This window comes from Triplophysa dalaica, chromosome 14, assembly GCF_015846415.1.
Source record: "Triplophysa dalaica isolate WHDGS20190420 chromosome 14, ASM1584641v1, whole genome shotgun sequence".
NCBI classification, from domain to species: domain Eukaryota; kingdom Metazoa; phylum Chordata; class Actinopteri; order Cypriniformes; family Nemacheilidae; genus Triplophysa; species Triplophysa dalaica.
Window position 1 is genome coordinate 6,668,735 of NC_079555.1, and position 23,284 is coordinate 6,692,018.

The window sequence follows — 23,284 nt, forward strand, 5'->3', positions numbered from 1 at the left end:
ACTTCACCGAGAAGACGAAGAAATTCAAACCCCTTAACTGCAGATGTATTATTTAAGCTGAACACAAAATAGGACAAATGCCATATAACTATACATTTTTCAATGTATTAGTTTAGTAATGAAAAACGGCAGATACCACAGTCAGAACTTTTTGTCATGATTTGTTATTTCCTGTCAAAGACCATTTAGATGATACAATCAAATCTGTGAATCTGCAAAACAGGGCACAGGATGCTTTGAAAAACTTCCTGTAATTTCGCCTATATGTAGATAATTATGGAATATGTTTAAAATATTTGACATGACTGGTGCAGTCACATGAATGTTTTTAGTCGCCCTTTGCTCCAGCTGTAATTGGCCTCTCCGTGAAGGTCTTTATCCAGATCATCCTCAACCTCCTGTTTCCTATTTCCATAGTTCACCATTTTTGAAAGAAGGTGGAGTGAGTTCAAATCTGTGATCCTTTTTGCAGCATCACCATATTTTGTGTTTGCAAACGTCTGCAGTTTTGTTGGCGTCTTTAATGTTGCTGCAATGATGGCTGGAGTTTGGTTAACTTTGTGTCCTCTATTCACATTATGTATTTGCACACTCTGTTTAGATGTGAGTGAAATTCAAGGTATGATTCTCTATTTTTGTCTTTTTAAATGCACTTTTGTTAGGATTCTAATAAATGTGTGTCATGGGAAATGTTTTTGTTGTCTTTCAGTTCCTAAAGATGATGGTATTTCTGGAGTGGTGTTGGTTCAAACCAAGGACAAGAAATACAGTTTTAATGCCACAACAGCCAAAGAGGCATGTAATGCTATTAAAATGAGAATCGCTTCAAAGGCTGAAGTGGAGACAGCAAACAAACATGGCTTACAGACATGCAGGTAAAGCTGTAAAAGATTTGGCTGTAGAATTGTATATTATGACATGTTGACTGAAATTATTCAAAGCTATGGTTGGCAGAAGGTGTTTAAAAATCGATAATTTGTGACCAAAATAATATTATGAGAAAAAAACGTGTGAAGTCTACAGTTAAAGTCTTGAGTTAAAAGATTAAAATGAAAGGGCATAAATAAAAATTCTTACTACCCATTTTTTTGGTCTCGTTTTTTAGTACAAATATTTAAAGATTCTATACATTTACTTGACAAGGAATATTTAGTCTTGAGTTATTAAAGAAAATATACTTTTATTGGGTTATATTTCTATATTAAGTAAATGGATCGTGATTTAAGAATTTGTAAGACATTTATGTTTTGTAGTGTTTTCCTTCATCATTAATCTAATTTAATGTATTTTTAATGTTGTCTCTTATTTATTTAGCTTTGAAGTTTTTTTTAAACTAAAAAATGTTCTGCTTTGGATTTTCATCTAACATAACTTTGAGCAGTATTGATAGTAGTTCATGAGTTCAAATCTGATCTGTATAGGTTCCAGGACTTCTAAGACTGCAATATTACCCTTTTACATAGGTTCGGCTGGATTGAAGAGCAAGTAGCAGTTATACCACGAATTGACAGAAACCCAAACTGTGGTAAAAACAGTACAGGCATTTCTGTATGGAGAGCTGACATCAGCAGAACGTTTGATGTTTATTGTATTAAGCCAGCAGGTATTCGTGTTTATATTATCTTTCTATGGTTGTAAATGTCCAGCATGTTGCTCAATGTAAACATAATTTTGTACAATTGATAGATATTCTATGGTACGCTGATACATATTTTAGGCGTATGTTGGAAAAAGGAACACAAAAAAAACAATACAGTACTGTCTATATATATAACATGAGAATATGTCTTTTATAATAACCCCAGGTCCCGATGAACATTTTGAAACATCAACAAGTCTTGAATCTACAACAGAAAGGAGAAGAACACCATCAACCACCCATTCTTCTACGATATCAATCCAGACATCAACAACTCATTCTACCTCTTCTCCTGTCACATCCCTTCCTCCCTATTCACCCACCCCGTCCATTTCCTTTGTTTTCAACACTTCCTCAAAAACATATAGCACTGTTAGTCTTTCTAGCTTCAGTAAAATAACTTCTCAGGCAACAACAAGCCCCCGGCTTCACTCATCTCCCAAAACCTTGACCGAAGTCTTGACCTCACCCATTTTATCGTCCTCTCTTTCATTCACTAATACTGTTGTTCAACATACCTCACCTTCAACAGGCCAGCCCGGTCTGTCCCAGGCTGCTGGACCTTATAAACCTTCCATTAGAGGTTTGGATTTTAAACCCTTAAACATCCATCCAAAGATTTGAATCACTTACACCGAGTTTATTAAGCTTCTTTTATATTTTAGCAGTTCCAAAAGCAGTTGTTATCGTCTCTGTTATGCTGCTACTGCTGTTAGCAGCCGTAGGGACAGCTTGGTATCTCAAAATGTGAGTGATTAAACAACTATCATAAGCAAAAAGGTTTTAAGATAAAGTTGCATACATTTACCTGACTTTGTTTTCCTTCAGCAAAGGAGGACAACAGTTTCCATCCTGGACGAGAATGGGGCAAACAGATTTTACCGAAACTGAGATGTGCCAACACATTATTGACAGGCACTGTATGCAAGAACAGACGAGCAAAGACAACAACAATAGGAAATTTGACAACATCATCCTTCGGATGGAACAAGATCCCGACACAGACTAACCCTAAGAACTGAAGAGAGAGAGAGAGAGAGAGAGAGAGAGAGAGAGAGAGAGAGAGAGAGAGATCGTTCAGATTTCATTGATATCAAACTGTGCTAGACCTTTGTGTTTTTCATTTCGTTACTTTGCAGTTCAGTTATTCTAATGGACACTATTTGTATTACTATTTTTATTGTAATAAAAGCATAGGCTCCAGACATTCTAATAAACAGACAACTGAAAAGATAAACATCATGTAGGCCTACCATAATGTTCAGGAATAATTTATTAAACCTGGAAAAAATAGTTAATAGTTAACATTACGCAACAACAAACAATACCAGCAAAATGAAATAGGTTATATCAGACGACTTATATAATCAGGTTTATTAAAAATACAGAAATATTGCAATGAGGTCAATATGGACTTCATTTCATCCAGTCCAGTTTTCACTATATGCATTGTTAGGGGAAGATACATCATCCTATAGAATGTAGGGATTTCAATTTAGCGTATGATTGTAGTCCATTTTACAATTTACTGCAAAGCCAAGAAACACATTTTAGCATTTTTATTATGTAAATAAAGAAAATTGTCTTTAATAAATCTGGAAAACTATTGAATCATGAATATCAAGATATTTGTTAGCGTAATAAACATGTAATATCAAAAATACAAGCAGATGTAAATACTTATAAATTGATTATAAAAGACGTTGTTTAACACAACACATCGTTTTTGGCAGCTTGTTTTGTTACCATACAACAATAAATGAACATGCATTACTCTAACGATGTATATAACATACTCTTTTGTATACTCGTTCAATTTGATTGTTTTACCTATACGCGTGGCTGCGTCATGACGATGACGTCATCGCATCGCGTCAGTTTCTCTATCCTGTTGTTGGCATCTTTATTGTTTGCCGGATGTAACAAATATCAGCAGGTTTCTACTGATTTGATGTGCTTTCGGTGGGTCTATATGTGAGGCTAATTTACAAATATCGAACGCTGTTGTATTTATTTGGGGTAAGATACGATTTTTTCCCGGTTAACCAGGCTTACAGTTGTAACATTAGCCTAACTTAGGTGAGTGTTTACAGTATACTCGACCTGCAGAGATGGTTATAACCACAGTCTGTGGTTATTACTCTGAATTTCTCTCTTGAAACAAATGTGTTTGCATTATTGTACGTTGTTATAACGTATTTGTGTTCAGTTGTTACGTTTGCAAAATCACCAGAGCAAAGCTGTTAAATACGCACCTGTTCAATTCGGAAGTATGGAGGATTTGTATTATATCAGTGGGTTAATAGGTTAGCTGAAATTAGTAGTGTTATGTAATCTTGCAGAGAATTGTGAAGGTTTAACGGTGTGTGTATGTCTGCTGTTTGAGATGTGTACCCATCGACAGTTTATTAAAGAATGTTTACTTCAATACGTTGGCTTTATTTGGGGCTTTGTTTATATACTTGTATCACTTCACATTGTGTTACTTTTTGAATGTCTCTTGCTGACCAAAAACGTGGACTTGTATGTTCACATCATAAGTATCTTGGTTAAAATAATAATATACATGTTCAAGGAAAAGTGTGTTCTAGCATTTACTTTACATTATTCACAAAGTCTTCAGCTTTTGCACTTTAATTGTTAATTTTTATATGCTCTAATAGTCAATGTAAGTTTCTTAAATAGTATGTTGTCATCATATGGTATTACATTATGCTATTTGAATACATTGACTAGAATAACGATGCTTTAAATAGTTTAACGTTTAGCAAAGCAGACTTTTGTCTATGCGTGGTTTATGTCAACACTGTTCTCTCTCTCTAGGATCTCCTGCAGTGAATGAGGTGTAGTGTTGTAACTGAGCAGTCCTCCGTGTGGACCTGAGATGGGCCAGCATCTTTCTGGCCAGGCGGTGAGCAGACTGCCTGAGAAACTGATCAAACATGTCGGGCTGGTGCGAGACAGTGGATACCTCACCTATGATGAGTTCCTGGGTAGCATGGCAGAGCTCAATGATGTGTAAGCAAGTTGTTTGCCCTGAACTTTTATTTTGAAAACGTACACGTTGTGCTCAGGTTCATTTCTTTCTGCCGCAGAACTGCTAAACTAGCTTCCGGCCAGAAGAAACATCTTCTGTTTGAAGTGCAGACTGGATCTGATGCAACATCTTTATGGAAAGTTGCCGTGAGAATAGTGTGCACCAAGGTGAGATCACACTTATTCTGTTTTTAATGGAGACATTTTTTATTTGTTGTGTGTGTGACCTCTCAAATGCATGTGTCAGCGCTACCAAAACTGGTCGATATTTGTTTAAGGTGTTTGCTGTTGTTGCTGATTCCTCTGTGTTTCCGCAGATTAACAAAGAGGATGGAAATGTCGAGGCCTCCCGCATTATGAACCTCTACCAGTTTCTCCAGCTCTACAAAGACATCACCAGTCAGGCATCTGAAGTCATGAGTGTGGAGATGGCAACAGGAGGATCGTCTGGACAGCTGTCTTCAGAAGATACCTGCCAGGCCAGCATGTGGATGGGCAGGTAATGCGACAGATTTATTGAAATAACCTGAAGGATGATGCACAGTGACTCACATGCTATTTGTGTTCTGTAAAAGGGTGAAACAGTTGACAGATGAAGAGGAATGCTGTATCTGTATGGATGGTAAAGCAGATCTTATTCTACCCTGTGCTCACAGCTTCTGCCAGAAGTGTATCGAAAAGTGGTAAGAATCTGTGTCTAATTATTCATTTAGGTCAAATCATGACACACCCTTTGAGTGTTTATGATTTCTTTCCTCTGCTTTATCTAGGAGCGGTCAGAGCAGAAATTGCCCCATCTGTCGTATTCAAGTGACTGCCGCCAATGAATCATGGGTCATGTCGGACGCTCCCACGGAGGAAGATATAGCAGGATACATTCTCAATCTTGCAGATGAAGCTGGTCACCCACACAGACCTTAAAATGAAACACTGTGCCACTGTCTCTCTCCATCTCCCCACTGCCTATTTCATGACGTACTGTTAATAGTAAATGTATTTATTGCAGTATAATGTCATTCACTGAAGGCAATAAGGACTGATTATTCTGACTCTTTTCAGGTTGATGCATCATATTTTAATTTGAGTAGTTTACATAAGGTGTTCTTGTGTAGATAAATGAGAGACGACACATAGCTTTAGAATTTAATAGATTTTCTTCTTGCAAGTCCAGTTTGATCTTGTTTAGTAATGGCCCTTCATTGCATCGGTTTTGTAGAGGCCTTGTATTACCTGAAAAACAGCGTTTCCGTATCAGCATGTATAACAGTTTAATGGTAATTGACTCGCATATGATGTGGGAACATTACACCTACAGTAACTTCATGAAGTCTTATAATGTAGTGATCCATTTAACACTTATGCAAATTGTGCTTTTTATAGGGATTAATCACTGACAATTTTTGTTCAAAATCCAAAAGATTAAGCTTTTCATCTCACACTTTTCAGTTTATGTGTGAGAGAGAGAGAGACTGTGAATATGAGGGCTTAGGAAAATTAATTGTAATATAAAGGAAGTATGTGTATATAGAGATCAAACGTTATATAAAAGTCTAAAGTTGTATTGGAGTTTATTAACGATTAATTTAATTTCAGTAAATCTACTTTTTAAATGGTAACTTCTGTAATATCCTCACAGATATAAAAATATGAGAAATATTTTTTTCTGCGATAGTGTTGTTTGAATGAGAGCTGTTTGAAAGTGGGATGTTCAGTGCACAGTTTCTTCCTGTGTGTGTAAATCTGACAATAAATGGAACTAAATATTTTGTATTTGTGAAAGTTGCCGTAACTCAGACCGTTTCTGCATATCTCATATTAATCTTGAGTACTTACAGAATAGTATCGTACCCTTCAAATATCAGTAGAGTCTTTAGTTTGATCAGATTTACAAAAGAATTTACAATTATTTTGGAAAACATAACAAGCTGCGGGGGAAGGGGGGATTGGTTGGAGGGCGGAACTACAGCACTCATTGGCAACAAAACACAGACATAAGACTCAGTTTCACTTACCGCATGCGGTTCTTGTTCGGCATCTTTTAGTGCTGGGACCGCTCTATATTCCAGATTCAAACGATCTCTAAATCCACAGTTTATATAAAATGCATCACTGAAATGCCGTGAACAAGAAAACACACCTCAACTTTTATAACTATTGCAAGAGTAATCACGTGGATTTCTGGTAGGATTACCCAATAAGGGACTAAGAAAAGTTGTTATGTAACAGTTTTTCTTGTTCGAATCCTATACAAACCTTTCGGGAGTGTATCGAGGACAGAAATACTACAAAATATGTCCAGCTCGATTTTTAACAAGTTGACCATGTCAAGCATGAGAAAACAGAATGTTTAACATGGTAAAGAAGTCAGAATGCATGAAAAACCCATGCACATGCACATTTCCCATCTACTTCCACCAGGCTGCAGTGTTGAGCCAGATTACAGAGTTCACCTAAAAAATTCTAATTCTGTCATTCATATCATTTGCTTACCCTCTTATCATTTCAAACCTGTATTCTGCAAAATACAACAGACGATATTTTGAATAATGTTGGTAACCGAACAATGGCAGTTACGATTCACTTCTATTCTATGGACACAAAAACAACGCAACTCAATGGGTACCGCCATTGTTGGGTTACCAACATTCTACAAAATATGTTCTTTTGTGTTCTGCAGAAGAAATTAAGTCATAAAGATTTAAAATGACAAGTGGGTGAGTAAATGGTGGCATTTCTATTTGGGGTGAACTGTCAATTGTATTTGAACCTTTAGGGTTCCTCCACCACAGATTCATTAGAAATCAATAACTGGAGTTGTGCTTGATCATAGTTTATTTTTTAGTGCAGTTTTCATATATTTATTTCAGGTTCAACATATTTTCAAACTGCAATTCCGACCGAATCATGCATACATCAAACCACACCTAACTCTTTCTGTGTACTTATCAGATGTGCAAGTTTAAGTAAACAAGTCTTTTATCGAACAATAATAAAGCTCCACCCCTTTAGCCACCCAAGAAACTTTCCCAGACTCTCAACTTGCAAACATACTTGTTCTCTAGAGTCTAGACAGATATAAGGCCATGTTTCTGTATGTCTATCATATGTAAAACATTTATCAAAAAAACGAATCCATTTATAAAGTTGCACACCAGAAGTTTTCCTCTTATAAAAGGTAACTATTGTTTATGATCCCTTAAAAAAAGACAAACTTTAAACGTCATTTTCAAAAACCATGCAAAGTACAGTAACGTTTCACCACAATCCATCATTTTCAAAGAATGGATTCATAATATATAGTGCATAGTCTATATATACCAATCACCTATAAATGTTTATTAATTCAGTATAAGAACTGATAGATCTGTCATTTATTAGGCACAAAGTTAGCTCCATTGCTTGTTACCAGGCGGGGAATGTCTAGTGTAGTCGCACCTCGAGTGGTGGATGGTGTCTGCTACAATACATCTTCTGATGCAAGACACAGTTTCCACTCTCACATGATGTCTGGGCCACTTGTTTAGACCCATGGTGTACCCTATCTATCATCTTTAAGGGGCTTCGGTAGGCACAGATTCTGACTTTACAGCATCCACCAGGAAGCTGAGCTCATTGCACAAGGTCTCGTGCCGAAAGGCCATACGGATCTGTGCCACGTTTGTCCTGCGGATATCATTTCCTTCCGGTCCGTCCTGTAGATAATTCTCCCCCAGGAAATGCTTCTTTTCCTGCAAGTTGAAATCGATTTGTCATTTACACTAAACATGGCTTTCAATATTAAAAAGAAAACAAAGAGGAGCAGTTATGTTTATGTACCTGATGAGACAGACCACTCTGAAGGACGCTGTTTCTGGCGATCTCACACACATCACATGTACTCAGCTTCCACAGTTGTGCTGCTATGGCATATTCCTCCATTAGGGCCTCCTACAGGTACACAAAAAACACATGATCTGACTGCTCTGCCAAAATGGATTAAAGGGACAGTTCACCCTAATTACAAAATTCTGTCATTTACTCACTCTCAAGTTGTTCCAATCTATATAGAGTACCTTGTTCCGATGAACACAGAGAAAGATATTTGGAAGAATGCTTGTAACCAAACAGTGGCCATCATTGACTACCATAGTAGGAAAATGAGAATTACAGTCAAAACTGCCCCAGATCTGTTTGCTTTCCTAAATCCTCCAAAATATCTTCTTTTGTGTTTAACAGAACAAGGACATTTATAAAAAAAATCCTACTTGAGGGTAAGTAAATGAAGACAGAATTTTCCTTTTTGGATGAACTGTTCCTTTAATGATTAACTTATGCGGTGTTGCTTCTGTAAAATCTTTGTTTCAGCTACCTTTGTGTAGTGGAACTGCATTGGATCGTCGGTGGAGAGAGACACACACAGACCCTTGTGCAAAAACTCCCTCAGGGGATTCTTAGAATACTCCAGGAACAGACTGTTGTTACTCAGCGGAGACATGGCAATTGGCACCTGGGCCAAGTAATACAGGTATTGCAGCACAGGACTCTGTTTCGAGAAATTTAATAAATAAAGAAACATGAAACAACTGAAACTTAGACACTCAGGAAACGTGAGTTGTGCACACATGACAGCAGTTATAAGACGGCTACAAGATTTATTTCACGAGTGCACCTCGCAGATATTATAGTGAGGCGGACAGTATGCGTATTTGGCGTGCTGTACTGGGGAGACTGCTCCGAGATCGGGAGGAATCGGGATCCGCCCGTACCCAGAGCGTTCCCCAGTTATGATGAGGAAAAACGGGCTGATGTCGAGGAGTGGGGGTGGAGAAGGGATGCTGTGAAAGTGTAGAGAGAATGAAGGTAAGACTGTCTATTTGTAGGGGTTTTCTCCAGAGTTGATAGGATGGTTGGTGTGATAGAAAGCCAGCCGGGATAATTATCCGCACGTGGTTTAAAGTGTTTACGGCTGGTCTTAAACACTGACCTTCTTCAGGTTGAGTCCGTGAGAAATGTTGTCGGCAGTGAGGAAGGCAGTCACCAGATGGGTGATCGATCCTGCCTCACCACAATGAGGTCTGAACTGGAAAGTATTAAGACCACGTTCTCTACAAAAAAGCAAACATTCACATGGTTTGACATTTTAATCATAAAAGCCTCTGTTGTAGGGTTTGGGTTAAAGAAAGGAATACGTTTTGACATGATAAGAACGTTAACACTTAAATCAGAGGATGATTTTTATAGTGACCTACTTGCGTAAGTTGTTGAGGACCATGATGTTGGCATACATGTGAAACAGGTAATAGGTGTACGGTGGGTTCTCCTCTGTGGTCCAATCCTCAGGTTTCGGACTCTTATAGGTGAATATGTGATCGCTGTGTTTGGATTCATCATCCACACTGTCGAACCCTGTCACCTGCAGCCAAACGTTCAAAACCTCATTTAAATGAACACACTTTTGCCACAAACGTTTTATATTACCACATTCCGCTGCAATTAGATTAGCGTTTTAACATTTTATTTATATAGAAAACGATCAGGCTTTTAAAATATTTTCTTTATGGGTTATTTCACATTATGTCATATAAAAAGCAAATTGTTAGGCGTGTTGTTTGTGATTTTACATAAAGGCGGTTACTCAAATAAAAGCTTTTAATTAAACTATTGATGAATAGATGTTATGTCCTGTTAAATCTGCTCTGACTGGTCTTGCCAACTTAATACAAACTGTTGTTGTACTGCACCTACGTATTTAAGGAAGACGTGCGTTTCTTTGTGCTCCTGGGGGTTAACGGTGGCCTGAAATAGTGGGAGGAAGATGTTCTCTAGCATCTTGGCAAAGTTAGGGATCAGCTTCTTTGCTCGGAAAATGTCACTGAAAAACAAAACATTGTTGCATTTTGTATTACTGGATATAAGTTAGAGTAACATACAGTTTGACCAAATGGAACAAGAGAAGATACTGTGACGAACATTGGTAACAACAACATTGGCCCCAGGTGACTTCCTTTGTATGACTGGAAACAACTAACTACTTTAGTCATATACAGATTATGAATAACATGAGGGTGAATAAACAATGACAGAATTTTAGTTTTTGGGTGAACTGTCCTTTTCAACCTAGCATACAGGATGTAGACTTGTATCCCCAAAACCATTCCAACAGAATTTTTTTATGGTATGTTGAGTTCATGAATACTGGAACTTACTAGATCCTGGGCACTTGTATGAGCCATCTCATGTTAGGTGAGTGCAACCTATGCTTAATAAACCATTTAGACAAGCTCCCCCACTCTTCAGGAGATCGGCCATATATGGAGAGACGGGGTTCTGCAATTTGGTATTTGCTGTCCTCCATATCACGAGCAACCTCCTGCACAGAATGATGACCGTCTGTTGTTAGGCCGTTCTGCTTGCTGAACAGGTTTTATATGCTCACTAATACAATGTATGTTTTGGTTTGTGCTAATTCTTACCTTGATGAGGCGTGCAAAATATTCTCCACCAATGTAGTTATCCCCTTTGAGGTAGATCTCTCGGAGCTCATTTGCACCCACTGGATTGTATTTGGAATTAAACTTGTCAAACCGATGAAACGTTTGTCTGCCCTGAAACAAAAGAATTTGAATTTTTAGTTTGCGGTGTGATTCGTTAACTTATTTATGTCTCATAGATGGTGTGTAAAACGCACAGCGTGTACATCCAGCGAGTCCACTGTCAGGTTATAGGGGTCCATTTTAAGACTCTCAAACACTTGCTTGAGGGTCATCTTCTTTCCATTCTTCTCCATCACCACCCGCTCTGCATCTGTTTTATAAGTGTCCTTGATAAACTTCAGAAGGTGTTTCTGGTTCATGCAGGCAGCGGCATGAATGTGGGTATCAACCTGAATGTTCATAAATACGTGAAAACTAGTGGTCATCGGAAAACAAAATCAACCCTGACACCAATTGAAGACCTTGAATACCTTTCTGACGTTGTAGAAATCTCTGTGAGGAACGCCTTTCAGTTCCTTTAACTCCGCCATCTCGTTCAGCATTTCGTGAAGGTAGAACTTGGACATCAGGAAGTTAAGCCTTCTGTGACAATACGTCTTCCTATAAAGAGAAAAAAGTCTGACGCATTATTATCTGCATTGTTTTTCGTGAATTCTTTTTGATTGGATGGTAATCACTTCAAACAATAAAACACTTATGCACAATGACATAAAAAAACATATTTAACTCACGTTGGCCCATCTGCTATCATGGCGAGGACGTGGCTCATGTCGATAGCAAAGGTTTCCAGATCAGGATATGGCAAACTTCGTGGCAGGGCCTGTTTTAAAGCCTCTTCATTGTCGTAGACATGTACGATTCCATCCTTCATCTTTAGGATGTAGTTCAGATTCTGTGGTATGTCTTCCATACTGTAAGGATCCTCTCCCTCAATTGGACAGGGGCACATATCTGTTGCCACGGTTTAAAACAGTTGTTGATTCAATGCTGTTTAATACTAAGACTGATTTTATTTTTATATCCTGATATAAACAGAAACATGGCTGGACCTTTACACCGTGTCTACACCGGATGCGACCGGCGTGACAGGACACAACACTCGGGCTTGTTCACATGGTATTGCTGAATCGCGCCACGCCAGATCCAGTGTGGACAAAATTGAAAATTTTAATTTAATGCGTTCTATTGTCCCTTGTGGCATTGCATCCGCACTGTGTCCGTTGTAGACACGGTGTTGCAATATCACCTTCCCAATCCAAATAAACACCCTAAAAGAGATTCAACTTCAAGAAATGCTGAATATTTAGTTCATAAATCAATAAATCTGGGTAAAATAAATACACCATAGAAAACTCCTCCAACCACTGAATTGAACCACTTCTGTCCTAGGCTCATTAGGAATGAAGCCAGTAATCTGACAGGTTTATGACTCACAGCGGTTGGTATTATTGTTCTTTTAATGGTGAATGATGCCAACAAGGACATATAATGTACCTGGCAGCATTTCATCCTCCTCACTCCATTTCTCATTATTGGCGCTTCTCAGAAATCTGGTGATGATCCTAGGAATGCGGTGATACGCCAGCCGTGAGTATTTCTCTCTGATGAAGAGGGCATTTAGCAGAGTTTTGGCTGCTTGCTCATAGTCCTCCACTGTTATCTGGTACAATCATAGATGTATTTATTAGTGGATGTGCAATTATGGTTATTTATCTTTTTCAGGCAGCATAAAAATGCATGAACATGAACAATGTTATTTATAACTGTGCAGTTGTGTACCACTTGTATTGATTTATTATAAAAGATAACGTAACATTTTATATACATTCACATTTTAGATTTTGTGAAGCTCTGTACACAGTATATTCAGGCTTCATTCATGATCATTTCAACACTGATCATTGTATCATACAGACATGACTCTTTGTTACATTGGGTTTATGTACTACCATATTCAAAGTATTCTACTCTGAAACATCACCTGATCTCTACTGGTCATGCAAATCGTAAGTGCCAACATAACTGTTTAGACTAATGGTTAGGTCAGACTTAACATAACGTTATAACTGGGGTGCGGACTGATCTTCCTTAATAACTATGATAGAAGAATTTAAGCAACCTCAAAGCTTTTCTATTCTCTATAACCTTTAATTACAAGGGTAATTTACTGAAAATTAAGTGTGTTCACACTGTGCTTTTCCAAACTCGTATGACTTGTTTTCTTATGTGGAACATGAAATTAGATTTTGGCAGAGTGCACAATCCCTTGTCTGCTACAATCCCTTATATTTTATGGAATAGAGTCAACATTCTTAAACGTTCTTGTGTTCCACAGAAGAAAGAAAGTCATACTGGTGTGAACAACAGATTTTTTAGGTAAACGATCGCTTCAAAAAAAGTCCAATGACAAGAAAACCTTCTCGCAAGTTCAAGTGGTAATAGATGTAAAACCGAACTGGTTTTCTCTCCTACCCCTGCACAGTAGTCTCCACTGATAGTGACCCTCTGGAATTCTGGGATGTTAATAGCTGCAGTCTCTTCATCGGTGGAAGGGGTCAGAAGAGGTGCAATGATGGACATTGCCCATTCAGAGGCGTTGGGAATCTGGAAGGACACTGAGTTTGAGCGTATCAGCTTGAAACTCTTCTTCCTAGAACAGGGCATAAAGAACAAGAAATACATATTGAGTATCACAGTGGCTCCAGTTCTCCAAACTGCATCCCATTTGCATCCACTGACCTCTTGACAGACTCCTCTGAATTTTGCTCTGCCAACTCTTTGCGTATTTCCCACTCCTTTTCTTGTTGCAGGCCGATGGGACAGTCCTCGGGAACGGTGAACATGGACATCGTCTTCTTACTGTCTTCTTCTTTCAGAGCTGAGGCATACACCTTCTCAGCCATGAGACGCACCTTCTCGTCCACCTCGTGGAGCGAGATTTTGGTGAACTGACGCTGCATTTCTGTGGTGAAGGAGTATAGCTTTTACAAAGATTCCAAGAACGTTGGTGCTTTATTGGTTTTAGACATGAATCATAATCAAGAGTTGTCTAGGAACACCTTGTTGTAAACAACTGTACACGCCTCCAAAATGTGCAAAGAGGGCTTCTATTATTCTCGGTGGTAACACATTCCATCATCTCAATTCACGCATTGTTTCTTACGGTCAAACAATTCATGAATTGTCGTAAATGTAAACACATTACTGATACGGTCCAAAGACCCAACTGTGCAGAGCAACTGATGGAGTCATGTTAGTTTTGCAACCTCACTGTACAAATCAAGGCTGTAAACATGTCCTCAAGTATCCGTCCGGCTCAGTATATCCGGCTCAGGTTTCTGTCTGCATCTCGTGCCTTAGTCTGAATCGGGTATCTGTGCTGAGTGTGAATTAAACCAGCTGAGGTCAGTCAGTGAATTCCCAAAGGGAACAGAGCAGTTTTTTTGTGAACGTCAACTGTACATGATGCAATATTGGCTTTATTTTTTCAGAAGGGAAGCGAATGGTGTTTTAAGATCACGGATAAGGAGAAACAAACTTATTATGACTAATATACAGACATGATTCACCAAAGAACCAATGCAACATTCAAAATATTGACATTGAAGGAATTGTTCACCCAAAAATGATAATCATGTCATTATTTACGCAGCCTCTTGTTGTTTCAAACCTATTTGACTTTTTTCCACAGAACATAACAGAAAATATTCGGAAGGATTTTGATAGCTGAACAATGGCCGTTCCCATGTATTGTGTAATACAATGAAAGTCAATGATGACAGAATTTTCATTTTTGGTTGAACTATCTCTTTATGGTTGTTGGATTTTATAATAAATAGAATGGAAATATTGCATTATTGTTCTTTGGATATGTAAAACCAGGACAAAGCAGAAGTTCACCACAACAAATATGCTTAACATTTAACATTTAGCAAGTTGAAATTAAATATGTAGGCCTGATTTTTCAGTCTAAAACAAACACCTTACCGTTTATCTAAACTTTGACGTGACTATTCATTTCTCACATCTTAGGTTTCTCACCAACAAGTTGTTGCATGAATTGCAGTGACTGTTAACTGCACCCGATGTGCTTTCGTGTATCTCAGCTGTTAGAGCATGGCGCTAGCAATGCTATGGTCATCGGTTCGTTGGTCTCAGGGATTGCACATACTTTGAAACAAATGTGTAGTATGATGCAATGTAAGTCGCTTTTGATAAAAGCATCGGCCAAATGCATAAATGTAAATGTTTGATAAAACAATAGTACCATCCACCCACATTCTGACAAATAAACCATCTGTGCCATCAAAACCACATTTAAATCTTGTACAGCTCTATGTATAGCTTTGTTGCCCTTCATGTTTACCCACATTACCTATTTATGTATTTCCTATTTGCCACATGTTGTTTAGATGAGGCTATATAGGTCAGACTCTATCTTATAAACAGCTTTCGATATAGCTTGACAAGCCAGTCAGATGGATGAATCGAGATTGCTCTCAGCCCAGCCCATCCAGGAAACCAAGATTCTAGAACTCTCTAACTGCGTTCTCAGAACATCTGTTTCCTACACGTGGAACAGAACAAAAACTTCGGGCAACAGCTGCCTCCCAACTACTTATTTAATTTAGCATCAGAGAGATAGTTTAGAGAAGAGTTATATTGAAAATTATTCATGACATTTCAAACCTGTATGACTTTCTTTATTCTGCAGAAAACAAGAGAAGATATTTTGAAAAACGTAACCAAAACACATTGGTCTCAAATGACTTGCCATTGTGTTCATATACGTTTTCATGGACATGAGGGTGATATAAATGATGGCAGAATTTTTATTTTCGGGTGAATTAAAATTAAATTAAAACTTGTTAAATTAACCTTCTAATTCTAGTCCGTCTTTCATTTAGAAATCCTGACCCGAGCTATCCAAATATTCCCTTTAATCTTGAGTTTTTTGACATTCACTGACCCCTAAATCCAAATTCCTTGAGAAACCCCATTTTATACAATGTCACAACTTTCTCACTCTTACCTTCAGCTGCTATATTTGCCATGGTTCTGTTTTTCTGGATCTCTGTGATTAAACTTTTGATTTCTATGGCTTCAGAACTGTGCTGTGATGATGTCTACGTCGTGCTTGTCTGTCAGGCGGCTTTGGTATTTTTTAGCCTTGAATTGCCTTCTCATGCCCTATTTAAAGGTTCTCACAGCATCACGTCAGCACATAACAGAGACCCCCGACAGGGTGTAAGATGGGGGGATCGAGAACTGTACCAGAGACCCTTTGAGAGGCTCTGGAGCGAGCAATCTTTCTGGATGAGGTGCTCAAGTTTCCTGACCCTGGGGGGGTTGACAGTGTCTTGGCATCACTCATGTTCCAATAACACCACAGCCTACGTACTCTGTGACTAAGCACTTACAGTTCGTGGGGTATACTGTAGTTGTTTTTTCTGTAAGGTTATTCGGCACACTAGCAATATTTCATATTCTTTTAATATTTACTCAAGTATAATTCTTGTTTTTTAAATAAGACCTCAGGTAACCCAAATGATATCCAAGGTACTCCTTTCTAAATCAACATAATTCCAGTATACAGCATGTGCCACCTCATGGAGTCTCTGAAAAACACACTGACTCTTAAGGATTGCACAATGCCCACAGAAATAATCTGATATCATAAGAGAATATATTTTACCATGGCACCTATATGGCTGATATTACACTCACCTTGTGTTTGCGTGACCTTTAAAAGAGTATAGAAGAGCCCAAAGCTTTACAAGGCTTAAAGTAAAAATGTTAACAGAGTGGCTTCACAATAATACCTCACTGCAATGGTGACAATGCCTCAGCACACATTCACACATAAAGTGTTTGCTAAAGCAACTACATTACAGAGATGCATTTTCAATATCAAAGGGGATTCCAAAAAGATAGATTATTGGTTTACCTGTGCTTTGAGAAGGTTGGGCTACCACACTGTAAAATCACAGAAAGTCTACAGGATTACGTTATGAAGAATTTCTAACTAAAATCTCTTCCGACCTCTTCCGTCTTTCAAGGAAAACAATCAGGAGAAACTGAACTACGCCCCGGTGCTGGCTCTACACCTGCCCTTCCTACAAAGCAGAACACGTCCAACCCTTGACTCAAATTTCTTTCTGTGTATAAAGAGTAGCTCGCTCTTTCTTCCCATTTCGGAGATTACCTAAATATTTACATACAGGTCCAGCCCCCTTGGTGTCACATACAGTATACTAGAACTGTTGTTCTGTAGCGTTTGAATAAAGACTCTAGATTCTAAATCCGTTAAAAACAAATTAGATCATTATAATAACCATGCAAACCAGCACTTGGTGTTGAACTGCATGATTTACATCAATGTAAATGTTTTATTTTTATTGTGAAGGGGGAACTACTCCTTTATGCATCACCAAATGCCTTAAAGAATTCTAAACATTCTTGGGAACTGCATTTTTACAAAACATTGTTTTTAGTGTTCAATGTCACTCTCCACGGTCATCAAGACTGAGTTTCTTTTCCCTTTCATTGCAATGAGGCTATTTTTAGAAACACGCACCGCTCTTTTAAGAGCACTTTATGACACAGTTGCAGAGAATGTAAAGTACTCGGTCATTCTATGCTTTTAACCTACTTTGACTGAGCAAGGCTATAGCAGACAATTTGTCTACATGTCACTTTTGTGAACATTTATCTTTGTAATCTGGTCAAGTGGAACAACACATTCATCTTGTGCGCTGTTGTTTTCAAAAACAGAAGTAACAAACTGACATGACACAGCGGAGTTCTTCAAACCACTTTAAAATGAACTGGTGAAGCACACCATGTTAGACTTACCTCTACCCAAGGTGGGTGTTGATTGTTGCTTAGACAAGGGGGTTCTCTTCATTTTTGTGTAGATTTAATATGATGACCCTAGAAAACTTCACCTGAAAGACTCCAGTTACTGATGGATTCCTTGAAGGAGAAACAAGTACAGTTATTCTAGAAAAGCAGACATCACTGTGAATGTATGTTTGTAAATCTGTCAAGTTGATTTATTAAAAGACTCGAGCTAGCAGTCTATTTACCACATTTAGTGTGCTGCTAAAAGCTAACTGCCAAAAAACAGGAAAAGGAAATTCTCGATTAACTGACAATGATCACATGCGCAAACAGATAGACGGTATTTCCTGGTGGTCTTTCTGAATATCCAGAGCATTGTTTTACAGTACGTGCATGCTGAATTGTTCCCGGTGTTTTACAAACAATGAAAAAGTTTACATGAAAGAACCTCAATGTTTTATTTGTCGTGTTGGCATATCTTCAAGCACACAAACTCTACTTTCAACCACTACTTTTCAAAAAGGAAATGCCTCAACCATGATCTCTAATCTATTTAATATGTTTTACAAAGAAAGATAAACTTTATATAACAAGAGCTGCATGTAAAAAATGCAAGAAAAGCTAAACAATGTACACCGATTGAGACAGGACTAGTGGTAGAGGATGAAGGCAACAGGTTGAGACATGCATGATATGCCTGAACTTTGCAACTGTGGATTTACATCAGCCAATGCATAAATAAACTGGGTTTTAAAGTTATAATAACTTACCTCTGTAGACCGTTTCTCTGCAGTCTTCCCTTCCTTTTTACTGTATGCACATCCCCTGAGAGGAACTGCTGTTTTTATTGGTGCAGCTCTCTGGGTGTGAAGATCTGCCTCAAGGCTCTTACCGTAGCCTACAAGCTGCCTCTAAAAGATAAAACTGTAACAGCACTTAACACTTTCAGCATTGGTTGCGGGGACCTTAAAGTCCACTAGAGAGCATTGCATAGCTGTGTGAGTCAACATCTGTGGTCCATGTTCCATTAAGAAATGCACATATCTGCTTATTGACTTTGAATTAAATTTAGTCAAGTTACAGTAGCCTAGCGTACAGATTGCATCAAAGCCACAACACCCAAATTTTGATTTCATGGCCCTTACGAAAATTATTGGTTATATAGACATTTTCATTTACAACATGCTTTTCGTCCAAAGCAACTATACGGAGCATTTTGTCTAGACTGTACTAACCATAGATTTGTAGTAAATCCTTAAAGCAACCTCAAACTTGACATGATATTAAACTATTGCAATACAAAAAAATCTTTAATATAAAAAAACATGTTTGTATTCAAAGGGGTTTGTTATTTCTCTGGAACTTACATTGGTTTGCTTATTGTTCACCTTCTATTTTTTGGCAAAAGTGACCCTGGATCACAAAACCAGTTTTAAGTAGCACAGGAACATTTTAGGTAAAAGCCAAAAATACATTGATTGTGTCAAAATTATAGATTTTTCTTTTATGCCAAAAATCATTAGGATATTAAGTAAAGATGGTGTTCCATGAAGATATTTAGTACATTTCCTACCCTAAATATATTCAACTTTATTTTTGGGAGTGGATGGCCTGCTATCCCGGCCTCTGATTAACAACTTCGAAGGCAATTTTCTCAATATTTCGCACTCTCAGATTGCAGAGTTTTAAACGTTTGTATCTCCGCCATTTTGTCATATCCTACAACCCATACATCAGTAGAAAGCTTTATTCTTCAGCTTTCACATTATGTAAAAATCTCAATGTCGAAAAATTGACCCATAAGACTGGTTTTGTTGTCCAGGGTCACAAATGTCATCACAGTGGGCTATTCACAAGACATTGGTGAAAGACCCAAGTTGCGTGAAGAGATAATATTTACTTTGATATCTTGACGCGACATATGTTTTTGTTGATTTTCTTATCTTATTTCTCTTCTCTTGGAGCACATGTTCTAAACTAAAATTTCTTATTTAACTATACGAAGGTCTCGATCGTTCCTGCTGGTCATAGCACATATAGGCCAAGCCATAGACATGTATGGGCGTGCTATCACTCTGTAAACCCGTAATAAAGTTACGGTTCAATCGGGTGTTTGCTAAACATTAGCTTTCTTCTACAACTCACCCCGTCAAGTACGACCACCTGTCTAAAAAAACAGGCCACTAATATGGACCCTATTATCTTATGTGGGAGAACACATTTGTTAAAAACAATATTAGTTTAATTGGTGTTAAAGCCTGAAATGAAGTTAGTCTGTTAATATTAGTCTGTTAATATCTGTTGAATGTTTCACGAGTCTGCATTTTTGTATGTGTGCAAGAGACAGCTAAACATCATCTAATCATTATGCTACTTAGCTTTTGTCAGACATTTAATGTGTTGCAGTGACACTGCAAGTGTAACAATTTTGCATATACAAATGTACATATAGTATGTATATAAAATCTATAGGTTACAAATACCGTTATTAACCATCAGCTGTGTGCTATTTAAAACCATTAACACATTCTTTCTGGTGTGTATTGGCCTTATTCCAGTATACAACCAGAGTTGTGTTGTAGTGTACAATCCTTTCCAATTTCTGTCATGATCGTTTTTTTAAGCGAGGTAATGACTGAAGGGGAAACAGCGCCCTCGTCTGGGTATGTAATGAATCGATTAACTGTAGACTTTTAATATTTTAAGCAATAAAGAGATATTTCCATTGAAAAAGGTTTATTCCAGTTCCAGAGCTTTATGTCAACCAAACACAACTTTTTTTGCACTTATTTTTCATTTAGTTGATACAATCTTTATTTATGTTACTCTCACATCTAATAACTTTTTTTGCACTTTTCATTTAGTTGATACAATCTTTATTTATGTTACACTCACATCTAATAGCACTTATGTCACTCTCTCTTTCTCTTTAATGTTATTATTTATATCGTGTCACATTGTTAAATCCCTCATGTATAAAATGCTTCTCATAATAGCACAACAATCCTACGTACATTTCAAAATTAACTTTCAGTACAATGCCCTTTTTTCTGTGTATAATAGTTTACTCTCTCAAGAATACATCTACAGTATGTAAGTATAAATATAGGAATATTTAGCATACAAGATTTTCATAATATACATCTATATACACATTCACATTAATAATCGGCTACATATCCATATTAAAGTAAATTATTGCACATCTCCCACAATATAGCTAAAGCTAAAAATCTTCAAGTATGAGAATGTCCTCCTCTGCAAACAGCGCCCCGAACACACTGAGGACAAAAATTAAGACTTCCAAAAAGAATTTATTGGTCCTCCAGGATAACATGGTTTAGGCCCTCTGAGTTAGTTCTTTTGTCCTCTTGTTGTTGTTTTTCTGTCCCCTCCTCTGTCATCGGTTGGCAGGTAGTGTAGGTGCTGGTAGTGTCCTCGGTTGTTCCCTCATTCCTCCAGCAGAGGACGCATCTGTGCTGCACAAGAGATACAGTGTCAAGTCCCAAAAGCTCCATTAGAATGACAAGAATGCTAAACACATGCACTGAGCATTGACCACCTATTTCCTTTCGCATTGCCTTAGACCCAAACAACGCTTTAAAAAAAACTTTTTTCCCCAAATGACGGGGAGTCCTCCTTATCCCACAATCTCTAAGCGACCTGAACCTTTCTCTGGCCAATCCATCAGGCACAGGATAGAGAGGAGAACGATCCAGTTGCTTGTACTTGTTGTTTCAACACCTTTGTGCCTGAGGAGAGTACACTAATGTTCAGACGTTTCAGAAGTATTTCCCTGAGTAAACAGAGCCGATGTAAAGCAAAGGCTCTGGACAAACCACATAAATGCATCTGAGATGTCTGTTAAGTCCCTTTTTGGATGCCTCGCCTTTTGAGAGTTTGGAGCCAGGCCAGCTTCAGATGGACTCTATCGAACGTTTGTGCAGGGTGGGCCGGTTGGAGCGACCGCCTTCGTCGACGACCGTAGCCTTTCGAGCCGATCTTATCGAGGGGGGCACTGTTTGTCTTGGTGCGCATGATGTTCAACAGGTGGGCGAGCTCGTGCACCGAGCAGGTGGCCAGGTTACAGCCCGCTCTTTCGATTCTTTTCACTGAGTAGGCTGGTTCTGTCCTCTTTGCCCTTAAACTCCTGGAGAAAAATAAAAACACATTCATTTCACTTTTCCCTTTTCTTTGGATTACTCTGGTACATGGGTGTCTGTAGTCACTGAGCTTGTTTAATTGATTAATTTTAGCCGTTTAATGATAGTATCACACTTTGCTCACCTGTGCTGTGGTTCGTACGATTCTGTACCGGCGTTGTCCTGTTCGGAGGGCGGAGGCGTTGAGTCACCCTCACTTCCAACATCTCTCCACACCTCACCCTGAAGCCAGTCACTGAGCCTTTAAGGCGACAAGAGAAACACACGATTGGTTAACATCAGTTTGAAAGTTTTGACTGAGTTTAAGAGGGAGGAAAAGTCAATCATGAGCTTACCTTCTTAAATCCTCTGCATTAAGAGGGGTAGCACTTGTGATTTTTGGTAGAAGTGTAGTCAACACACAACAGAAGAAAGCACTCTGAAGCACAGAGTTCATTGTAAAGGAAACCTGTGGAAGAAAATTTGTTTTTAACCATATAAAGTATGTGCTCCGAAAACAAGACATTAATGTTCCGGCTTGACTCCAAACTGGTCACTTATTGATTTTATTAATAAGTTTTAAAATTTGAAGTAAGATACAGGTTAAAAATTAGCTCGAGCACGTAGACCATGTAGTCTCATCATCGTAGAGAGCTAGTAGAAACAAGTGCACACTTGGTGCTGCTTTACGGGGGGTGCATCAGGACTGCTCTTCCTCAAAGTGATACAGATTAGCCAGAAAGTTCTACCTATCCATGTTTTAACCGTGACCTTTGGGGTGACACAAAAAATGAAGAGCATTAAGAGCATTAAAAAAAACATACCTTATCAAATCTGAGAAATGATGAAGTCCGTAATCTTAAATACGTCCGGACGTCCGAATCTCAGTTGGTTAAGGATGAGTATTCAGCTGTGACAATTCTAATGGTCTGAGTTTCACAGAAAAACCTGAGTGCTTTATATACTTTACAGGGGGTGGGAGGGGCCGGGAGTTGTCTTGAGTGATAGCAGCCACATCCCTGTTCTAAACTAGCCAACAAGTTTACGTGTCCTGTCTTAAAAGGATGGAGTAAAATCCCTTAGAGAAATGAATACTTCCACATTCCTGTAATATCGTTTTTAATGAGGGGACATCATTTGTTTTGCTTTCT

The 23,284-nt window shown here is 38.2% G+C and overlaps 4 protein-coding genes across 11 annotated transcripts; 2 read left to right on the forward strand and 2 right to left on the reverse strand.

Annotated features, from left to right (window-relative positions):
* Positions 1-293: 293 nt before the first annotated feature.
* On the forward strand, positions 294-3,413 carry lyve1b (lymphatic vessel endothelial hyaluronic receptor 1b). Of its 3 annotated transcripts, none has more exons than XM_056765992.1 (6): positions 294-619; positions 710-875; positions 1,464-1,603; positions 1,806-2,222; positions 2,308-2,386; positions 2,468-3,413. In XM_056765992.1, exons 1-6 carry the CDS (start codon positions 535-537, stop codon positions 2,646-2,648), a joined length of 1,068 nt encoding a protein of 355 aa, XP_056621970.1. In that variant the 5' UTR covers positions 294-534; the 3' UTR covers positions 2,649-3,413. The 3 variants fall into 3 exon arrangements, with proteins under 3 accessions (XP_056621970.1, XP_056621969.1, XP_056621971.1); XM_056765991.1 differs by having other exon boundaries at positions 2,305-2,386; positions 2,468-3,405; XM_056765993.1 differs by having other exon boundaries at positions 2,305-2,386; positions 2,473-2,610.
* Positions 3,414-3,504: 91 nt separating this feature from the next.
* On the forward strand, positions 3,505-6,441 carry rnf141 (ring finger protein 141). 2 transcript variants are annotated; one of them, XM_056765995.1, is made up of 6 exons: positions 3,505-3,601; positions 4,463-4,657; positions 4,735-4,843; positions 4,993-5,174; positions 5,251-5,358; positions 5,446-6,441. In XM_056765995.1, the coding sequence occupies exons 2-6, from the start codon at positions 4,524-4,526 to the stop codon at positions 5,594-5,596; spliced, it is 684 nt and encodes a 227-aa protein (XP_056621973.1). In that variant the 5' UTR covers positions 3,505-3,601; positions 4,463-4,523; the 3' UTR covers positions 5,597-6,441. The 2 variants fall into 2 exon arrangements, with proteins under 2 accessions (XP_056621973.1, XP_056621972.1); XM_056765994.1 differs by having other exon boundaries at positions 3,510-3,658.
* A 1,048-nt stretch (positions 6,442-7,489) lies between these two features.
* ampd3b (adenosine monophosphate deaminase 3b) lies at positions 7,490-18,900 on the reverse strand. Of its 4 annotated transcripts, none has more exons than XM_056766257.1 (16): positions 18,762-18,900; positions 18,004-18,123; positions 13,888-14,110; positions 13,621-13,798; positions 12,643-12,808; positions 11,880-12,099; positions 11,619-11,748; positions 11,343-11,537; positions 11,128-11,259; positions 10,861-11,024; positions 10,400-10,526; positions 9,904-10,067; positions 9,639-9,759; positions 9,024-9,197; positions 8,492-8,602; positions 7,490-8,403 (listed from the first exon to the last, which is right to left on the reverse strand). In XM_056766257.1, the coding sequence occupies exons 2-16, from the start codon at positions 18,053-18,055 to the stop codon at positions 8,227-8,229; spliced, it is 2,334 nt and encodes a 777-aa protein (XP_056622235.1). In that variant the 5' UTR covers positions 18,056-18,123; positions 18,762-18,900; the 3' UTR covers positions 7,490-8,226. The 4 variants fall into 4 exon arrangements, with proteins under 4 accessions (XP_056622235.1, XP_056622236.1, XP_056622238.1 ...); XM_056766258.1 differs by lacking the exon at positions 18,762-18,900 and adding an exon at positions 18,237-18,293; XM_056766260.1 differs by lacking the exons at positions 18,004-18,123; positions 18,762-18,900 and adding an exon at positions 17,096-17,932.
* Positions 18,901-21,285: 2,385 nt separating this feature from the next.
* Positions 21,286-23,064, reverse strand: admb (adrenomedullin b). Of its 2 annotated transcripts, none has more exons than XM_056766368.1 (5): positions 22,958-23,064; positions 22,490-22,602; positions 22,279-22,395; positions 21,881-22,141; positions 21,286-21,465 (listed from the first exon to the last, which is right to left on the reverse strand). In XM_056766368.1, exons 2-5 carry the CDS (start codon positions 22,588-22,590, stop codon positions 21,306-21,308), a joined length of 639 nt encoding a protein of 212 aa, XP_056622346.1. In that variant the 5' UTR covers positions 22,591-22,602; positions 22,958-23,064; the 3' UTR covers positions 21,286-21,305. The 2 variants fall into 2 exon arrangements, with proteins under 2 accessions (XP_056622346.1, XP_056622347.1); XM_056766369.1 differs by having other exon boundaries at positions 21,286-21,743.
* Positions 23,065-23,284: the final 220 nt, after the last annotated feature.